Source organism: Bactrocera neohumeralis, unplaced genomic scaffold (genome assembly GCF_024586455.1).
Source record: "Bactrocera neohumeralis isolate Rockhampton unplaced genomic scaffold, APGP_CSIRO_Bneo_wtdbg2-racon-allhic-juicebox.fasta_v2 ctg2273, whole genome shotgun sequence".
NCBI classification, from domain to species: Eukaryota; Metazoa; Arthropoda; class Insecta; order Diptera; family Tephritidae; genus Bactrocera; species Bactrocera neohumeralis.
The window spans coordinates 1-9,005 of NW_026090059.1; the positions used below are offsets into that span (position 1 = coordinate 1).

At 36.2% G+C, this 9,005-nt stretch overlaps 1 protein-coding gene across 1 annotated transcript; it reads left to right on the forward strand.

The window, feature by feature from the left end:
* Positions 1 to 640: 640 nt before the first annotated feature.
* LOC126766722 (ADP-ribosylation factor 6-like) lies at positions 641 to 8,785 on the forward strand (the record flags this gene model as incomplete). Its single annotated transcript, XM_050484447.1, has 3 exons — positions 641 to 813; positions 871 to 1,017; positions 8,591 to 8,785. Coding segments are annotated over 3 exons (463 nt in total), but the record flags the coding sequence as incomplete, so codon positions are not given.
* Between the last annotated feature and the right edge of the window lie 220 nt (positions 8,786 to 9,005).

Sequence of the window (9,005 nt, forward strand, 5' to 3'; positions counted from 1 at the left end):
CAATTTGATGATTGTAAGTGTAATTTCTGCGAAAGTATTTCAGCAGAAAGTGCCTGGGGAGAGTTCGTTATGTTCCTTAAGAAACGGCCTTACTCTATAAGTGTTCGTTGAGAGACAGCAAGAGGCATCCTGTAATTGTACACAATGCAGTACTCTGACGACTATATTGCTTCTTCGTCTACGTCATACAGTACCCAGTCGACATACTGGTGCTTTCTTGTTAACGACTGGCCTGCCTCTGGTCTTATAAATTGGCAATAACATTTCTTTCCCCTGCTAGCAACTTTAAGATTTAATTGCGGCTCTGTATGTGTAACATCTAAGGTTGCACACGGTTGCAATTGCCATTAGCTGAAACGTTAAGATCGGCCAATATCGTATAATCATTAGCATATGAGGTGATGAAAATTCTCTGTGGTGGCTGGCGGAGTTTTGAGATGTAATTAAATACTAGCGGAGAGAAAACACGTATAATTCCTCTTATCCTTGAATTTTTCTATAGAAATTATACTCAACTTGACACTTTTAATATAATAATTTATAATAATAATTGGTAGAGGGGAATAACTGCTATAATATGGTGGAATATGCTTTTAATTTCTTTTAATCGTTCCATTTATTTATGAAATGGTTTCCTAAGCGAAATAATTTATATAGCAATTCTTTATAAGCTGAAGTTGGGGCAATCCGTTACGACGATTCCAACAGTAGGATTTAACGTTGAGACTGTAACCTACAAAAATGTTAAATTCAATGTTTGGGATGTGGGTGGCCAGGATAAAATTCGACCTCTTTGGCGACATTACTATACAGGTATTTTAATTTTTCTTTTTATGGTTTTTATATAAAAAAATATTCTTTCGGTTTTAGGTACACAGGGGTTGATATTTGTTGTTGATTGCGCTGATCGGGATCGGATAGATGAAGCACGAACGGAACTTCATAGAATAATTAATGATAGAGAAATGAGAGACGCCATTATTCTGATATTTGCAAATAAGCAGGATCTAGCAGACGGTAAGAAACTGTTTTTCTCAACACTCACTTCACTATCAACTCATAGCCAACAAGCGACAAAGATAGTTTACATAGATATCTTATCTCTATTCCTATCAACCCATCTTAATCATTTTGCGTTTTTTTTCAATATTTTTAAATCCAAAAACAGCTAATTATTTAATTGTAATATATATTTGGGTCGTTTATCTTCGGAAAACGGGTTCCACGGAGCGGCAATTTCAGTATGGGGAACAAGAAAAAATCACACGGAACCAAATCTGGTGAAAATGGTGGTTGATCAATGGTATTCATTGCGTTTTTGGCTTTAAATTCGGTCATAATCGTGGCTTAATGCGATGATGCAACACTTGCCTTCTCTCAAACACTTTCGAAGGTCGTCCAGAGCGAGGCATGTCTTCAACGATCTCTCAACCGTCTTTGAAGTCTTTGTACCACTCGTAGGCTTGTATTTTTGATAAACTGTAACTGTTAGCTTTTTCCAATATTCGCAACGATTCCGTTAGAAATAAACAATTCTAGACAAATTCGTTCGATATTCTTATCCATTGTAAAAATCGAAACGCACTACTGCGGTGTACTGTCTTAAGCAGCTATTGTAAAAAAAATGGTTGATGCTCGCACGGACAGAATACAGTTACATTATCCTGACATTTCTCTGGTAATGGACAAACCCAAACTACAACCACGCCTACTTCGTATATAACACAACTTTAAATTCCATTTGATTCTTTCTGATCTGCGGCTCTATTCTGTGTCTCGATTCGAAAACATGTTCTATTCGAAATTCGGATCTATTTTATAATAATGCGAAAGTTGTACCACACTGTGTGGCTGACTTTTTACTGAAAATATCTGCCAATTTATAAGATATATTTGAAATTTCAGGAGAATCTTTTCTTGAATACATGGTATGTCAGTACGTCAAAAATGAGTTGAATCGTTTTAATTAAATTAAATTGACCAGTTTTCCTAAAAATATTGTGGTTTTGCGCTGAATATGTAGGGAGTTGGTCTAGACTTTGGTCTAAACTGAATATCCTTATTATAATGAATTCCAATCCTCGGGCTGACTTTTTCGCATCACAAAATTAATTTTAGCCTCCTCGGTTTAGTTTATATCATATACATATATCTCTTTCAAAGATGAGTTTAATATAATTTTTGCTGACGCGAAGTAAAATAAAACAGTGTAGACATACACTTGGATTCACTTAAAGAAGAACGTATTTTATTTTTAAGATACAAACTTCTTCTTCTTAATTGGCGTAGACACCGCTTACGCGATTATAGCCGAATTAACAACAGCGTGCCAGTCGTTTCTTCTTTTCGCTACGTGGCGCCAATTGGGTATTCCAAGCGAAGCCAGGTCCTTCTCCACTTGGTCCTTCCAACGGAGTGGAGGTCTTCCTCTTCCTCTGCTTCCCCCGGCGGGTATTGCGTCGAATACTTTCAGAGCTAGAGTGTTTTCATCCATCCGGACAACATGACCTAGCCAGCGTAGTCTCTGTCTTTTAATTCTCTGAGCTGTAAAAGCTCATCATTCCACCGACTGCGGTATTTGCCGTTGCCAATGCGCAAAGGACCATAAATCTTCTTTCGCAGAACTTTTCTCTCGAAAACTCGCAACGTCGACTCATCGGTTGCTGTCATCGCCCAAGCCTCTGCACCAATAGCACGACGGGAATTATGAGCGACTTATGGAGTTTAGCTTTTGTTCGTCGAGAGATTACTTTACTTTTCAATTGCCAACTCAGTCCCAAGTAGTAGCTGTTGGCAAGAGCAATCCTGCGTTGGATTTCCAGGCTGACATTGTTGGTGGTGTTTACGCTGGTTCCAAGATAGACGAAATTATGTACAACTTCAAAGTTATGACTGTCATAAATAAGTGCATGCACGACACTACACTCTGGAAGAAACCAAGGTATGAGTGCCGCCCCACACACATACACTTTGGTTCCAATCGGTTCGGGTGAAAACCAAAGGAACACCCTAGCCACCTTCCTCGAACCCGACCAAGGTGGCTAGGGTGTTCCTTTGGTTTTCCAAGCCTCTGCACCGATTGGAACCAAAGTGTATGTGTGTGGGCGACTCATACCTTGGTTTCTTCCAGAGTGTAGTGTCGTGCATGCACTTACACTTTGGGGCGCTGATCAACGCATTAACTTGATCTATGTGCTACTAGCAATAGATAGCACCGTGGATTTGAGCTTTCGCAGGCAGATACCCACGTAAAACACATTGACAGTTGTCATAAATATCAATATCATCGGCATACGCCAACAGCTGTACACTCTTATAGAAGATGGTACCTTCTCTATTTAGTGCTTCAGCTCGAACTATTTTCTCCAGGAGCAGGTTGAAGAAGATACAAGCTTATATCTCTTTATTCAGACATCGCGAAAGCTCCGTTTTATCTTGGTTTTAAAGCCTGATATATATTGAACAAATGTTGTGAAAATGAAAAATAACCTGTATAATTTCCTTATATGCGGTATGAGCAACTTGAAAAATTTGGTTTAAAATTTGCGTCACTTGAATAGGTACATATTGTATTGCGGCATTACGAAGGCCGGTCCATTTAGGCAAAATTAATAAAATTGTTATTTGTAGTATCTAAGAAATTTTTGGAACGATTTCAGGTCTTCTTATTGAATATGGGACGAGCTGATGCACTTTCGGATGTCGAAAATTCCAAAATTGAAGCTTTTGCAGATTAAGGCCTTTCTACACGAGCTATTGCTTCCAAAGTTAATAGAAATGTTAATGTCGTCTTCATTTTATTATGGAATCCAGCTCGAGTGACCCTACAGCAAAAATTAAGGGGAAAGGTGGAAGAATAAAAAAAAGTTGTGAGCATTTGGTACTCAAGAAAATAAAAAAACATCTCTAAATGCCCAACGGAAAGACCCAAGGCTACAGTTTTGCAGCGATCACATGTGTTGGAAAAACGATTGGAAATCATTCGTGTTTTCGGATAGAAAAAAATATATATATTTCGACGGTCCCGACGGATTTAATTATTATTTCCATGGCCTTAGGAAAGAGGAACGTTTTCTAGCCCATAACCAAAACTGCGGACAGAGCGAGATGGTCTCGGGTGCGGTATGTTACGGCACAATTGAGCTACAATTTCAAGCATCAAAAATGATCATTTCTTGGTACAAACAAATACTCGATAGCGCATTTTTGCAATTATCCAATATTTTTGAACCCATTCTCTGGCCATAAAAACAGGACAATGCTCCGATCCACACTGCAAGGCTAGTAAAATCTTGGAATACAGCTCAAAATGTGAGTTTGTTGAAGTAGCTACCATAATCCGCTGACTTTAATATAATTGAAATCGTTTGGGGTGGATGTCCCGCATGGGTTATTAGTAAGGCCGTCAATTCGATGATCGGGAGTCGCTTATATTTAGCTTATGGTAAATTATATGGAGTGAGATATCCTTGGACTAATTAAAAAGCCTATCATACCACATCGGAAGGCTTTCCGAACAGAATTTCTTCAATTATTCTCGATAAAGAATGCAGAACTAAATGCTCAAAACAATTCAATTTTTGCTCTCGCTACAGCTATAGTTTTTAACCTAAAAAAACTCGGAGCAGAGCAGAGAATATACTTTTACATTGTAATGCTATGGCTCCCGACAAAACGAGAGCGGTAGCAATAGCAAAATGAAATGCTACGGGAGTAGCATATGCTGGTTAATATAAATAAATACTTGCCTTGTGACTACTGTGTCAACTCAACGTAAATTTAAAAACACATTTTTTGAGTTACTCGTTAAAACGCCGCAAATGAACAAAATTACACAAATGAAAGGTATATTTTTTATTTTCACAACATTTCTTCGTAATAGATACGTCCTTAAAACCAAGCAGAAGCGGATCTCTCAGCCTCGTAGCTTAAAAATGATTCAAGTGGGTCAGGTTGTATAATATAATAAAATTCAACAACCGAAAAAACACTTGTGAAATTTTGTTTCAAAGACACGAAAGAAAATCAGTTTTGCATTGGCAAAAGTCGAAAATTGGCTGTTTGATTGGTTTGCTTTAAACGATTTCTATTGACATGGTATCCATTAATTGCCAGAAAGGTGATCAAAATGAATAATTTTTTTTTACTTTCGTACTTATTCGTCTAATCATTTTTAAAACTAAACCTCAATTACAATCGCTTGTATTCGTAAATAAACATGTAAAAGTGAACAGCTGTTTTGCGATATTGCCATTTTACAAAGATTGCAATAAGTTTGAGACATTAAATGAGTACGACTAATAGTTTCACTAAATTGAATAGTGTATTATAATGGTATTTAGCCCCTGCAACGCGTGGCCGGATGCAGATACAAGTATTTATATTTTAATCAGTATATACACATAAGTATACTACAATGCCACTACAACTTGCTTTATTGTGCCATATAACCCCAAACAAAGGTCTAACAATTAAATGACGGCAAAGGAATCTTTTTTCTTGTTAACAGAATATAAAAAATATTATAAATTTTGAATTGAACTCATACTCGCATACCATGTTGATGGAAGTAAGGTACATAGACTTTATTATTACTCCAATGTTTTTCGAGTTTTTCTTTCTGTTGGGTTCTATTCTTCAATTGTAAAATTTCTGATTGAAACTTTTCGTACCTTAAGTACCAAAAACAAAACTAAGCCTCAAAAACTAAATTTTAGATAGACCACTTTCTGTTAAATTTCTTTGAGTGATAATTAATAACACAACCATTAAAATGTTATTTGTCTATCTATATGATGTGAACGTTCTAGCGGAGAATGTTAAAATTTCACCACTCTAAAAAGAAACCAAAAAAATTTCACTAGCCTATAAGCGAATTTGGTCTGCGCTAAGGGAAATTAGAATAGCAAAAATAAATAAAAGGAATTGAAGAAATTGTATATACTGAGGGAATAGTTAAAATATATCTGTGATAGGATTTGAACTTAGTATATGATGCTAAATTACAGTAAGGACATCAGAGATAATATTCAAATTGAACAGTCCAATGTGTAAACTCAAATAGCTATCGTCGTTTACTTGTTTCAAATAACCAAATGGTATATGAATATTCTGGAAATTGCTGATCGATTTTTTTCTATAACCGCGTTGCGAGAAATGTTCTAGGGATCTTTTTGAACAATATTGCCTAAGAGACAATGGGTATAGAACCGATTTCGAGCCAGCGATCTCACAGGCGAAGTTTAAAAAATGTGGGTAATCGGTTGTATTGGAGATATGTGATATTGTTGTCCGATCTACAAACGATCAATAGAATATTAAAATTCACTTACGTATTACATTTTATACGGATATCTCAAAAACTGACAAAAAATGTGTATAATCCCTAAAAAACTTCCCCTTCAAAATCGATGTGGGTGGGAAGATGCCGTTGGAGGAGAGGGGCAGTGAGCTTCTTCACAGATGGATCAAAGCTTGGGGGGAAGGTTGGTGGAGGGGTCTACTGTCGACAGCTCTCCATCAACTACAGTTTCAGACTTCCTAACTATTGTAGTGTCTTTCAGGCCGAGGTTGCAGCCATTAAGGTAGCAGTAGATTTGCTGTTCCGGAGTGCAGCCGCCTTCAGAGAGGTGACCATCCATTCAGATAGCAGTGCGGCGATACTAGCCTTGAACTCATTTACAGAGCGTTCAGGGCTGGTGGAAGACTGCCTAACCTCGTTATCAATAGCATCGAATGCCTTTGTGCTAAGACTAGCGGAATCGCAGGAAACTTTAAAGCTGATGAGCTAGCAAAGAGAGGTACCTTAGCGCCGTAATCGATAGAATGGGAGCGGATCGGTGCTCCCTTATCCTCTTGCGATCTACTATTAAATAGCTGGGCCTCGCGGAAACTTGGTCAGCGCTGGGACACAATCGGTACATACGCTGTCGCAAAAGCCTTTTGGCCCAAGGTCGATTTGAAAATATATAGTTCGAACAGAGGAGTTCTTCCTTTCTATGGCATCACAAAGGACTACACATAGCAGTCCACGTGCGATCTTTCTGATCAGCCATCTAACCTAACCTTCATGATTTTCAGGATAGGAACGTAAATTTTAATGATAATGACCAGGATGATGAGACGATTTGAATTTTAAGTTACTATTAGTCCATACGTCAAAAGGGGGTTTCTCTCCCGAGGCTGATGGTAATTTCTTCATTGGTATGATTTTTTACGTGGCGGGTCCCAAACCCAGCGCACAACCCTGCGGAGGGGATGTTTGCTCCTACCAGCATACATTCGATATTGTATGAACACCTGGCCGTAAAAAAGGTTTGTTCTCGTTGGATCCCGCACAATTTGACAATCGCTCAAAAAAAGGCTCGTGTGGATTGGTGTAAAGAAATGCTGAAAAAATACGATCGCGGTGCTTCAAAAGACGTTTATAAGATCGGCATGGATCTATGCGTATGAGCCTGAAACAAAACAGCAATCGGAAACAAAAAAACAAAAAAAAAAAAAACAAAAAAAAAAAAAAAAACATTTTCGTTGATAAATATACCTATTTACATTATTAGGCCAGAAATATATATAGCAACCTACGTATACATACTATATATCTTAAGGGGGTATTCTGGTCTAGAAGCATGAATTTCAGGTAATTTTTAAAGTGTCGTAAAAAAGGCAATTAATAGTTTTACTATCCATTTTTTTTATTAGTTATTTGTTAATTTTAGAAGAGTACAGAAAAAAATTAAAAAGTAAAAAATTTCAAAAATTATGAGCTGACGAAGTGGGGGGTCTCTAAAAATTTCCACGTGACCATACCCATGATTTCAACCCTCCTACTTATCTGAAACCAAAAAAAAAAAGATTATTAATCTAGAATAATGTCGCAATGGCCGGAACTACGGAAAAGTGGGAAAATTTTTTTTCACAAAATGGCGACTGCCTGAAAAAAAGTTTTTTTGGATCACTTTTTCTGACTATTTCGAATTTTTTAAAAATAATAAAAATAAAAATTTGGGGATGGGGCTAGTTCCAACCATAGACAAGCCTATAAAGAAGACTCTATAAAAATTTCAAGTAAATCGGTCCAGTAGAACCTGAGAAATCGTGGGTATCGTTCCGAAAAAGTCAGTTTTGAGAAAAACTCGTTTAAAGTTTCGCGTAAAGTCTTTTGTTCGATTAGTTCCGGCCGAACCAGTTTGGATGCCGGGTCAGAAAAATGCCTATATCGCCGAAAGTAATTTGAATTTTGAAAAATCCTCTTGTACACATATTCTTGAATAGTTAAACAATATAAAAAAAAAAAATCGATTTTTTAAATTTCTTTTTTAACTGAAAGTGGTAATATATTTATCTTTAATAAGATTATGTAATATTCGTTGTATTCATCTATTTTTTTTATGCAGCAAGAAAATCCCGCAGATTTACCAATGAGCGATGCTTTAAATTTTTTAAATTTGCTAGTTGTATTGCTATGGTTGTGTGTTTTATTCCTAATTTTTTTGACCGAATATAAACCATTCAAACTTACGTGCATATCTTAATTTCAAGTTTAGTACCTTCAAATTTTACAAATTTTAAATATTTTTTTCTATTGCAGCAATGAAACCACATGAAATTCAGGAGAAACTAGGCTTAACTAGAATAAGGGATCGGAATTGGTATGTTCAACCATCGTGTGCAACCACAGGAGATGGGCTTTATGAAGGTTTAACATGGCTTACTTCCAATCATAAATTATGAAATATCTTAAACATTAATTAGATAATTCTATATAAGATACACATGCTTACCATGCTTTTTAGCAAACGAACAACAACAGTAGCAATAAGAAAATTTTGTAAATTATATTTAATAACTAATTAGAAGGAAGTTTGTTTGATTATATATACGTTAAAAATATAAGTTACATAATACATATAATTTGTAAATATATGTTTAAATAAATTTAAATATGAAAAAACATAACAACTTAAAATTTACAGGCTGTGAAGAGCTTTTTAGTTAAGAAAATA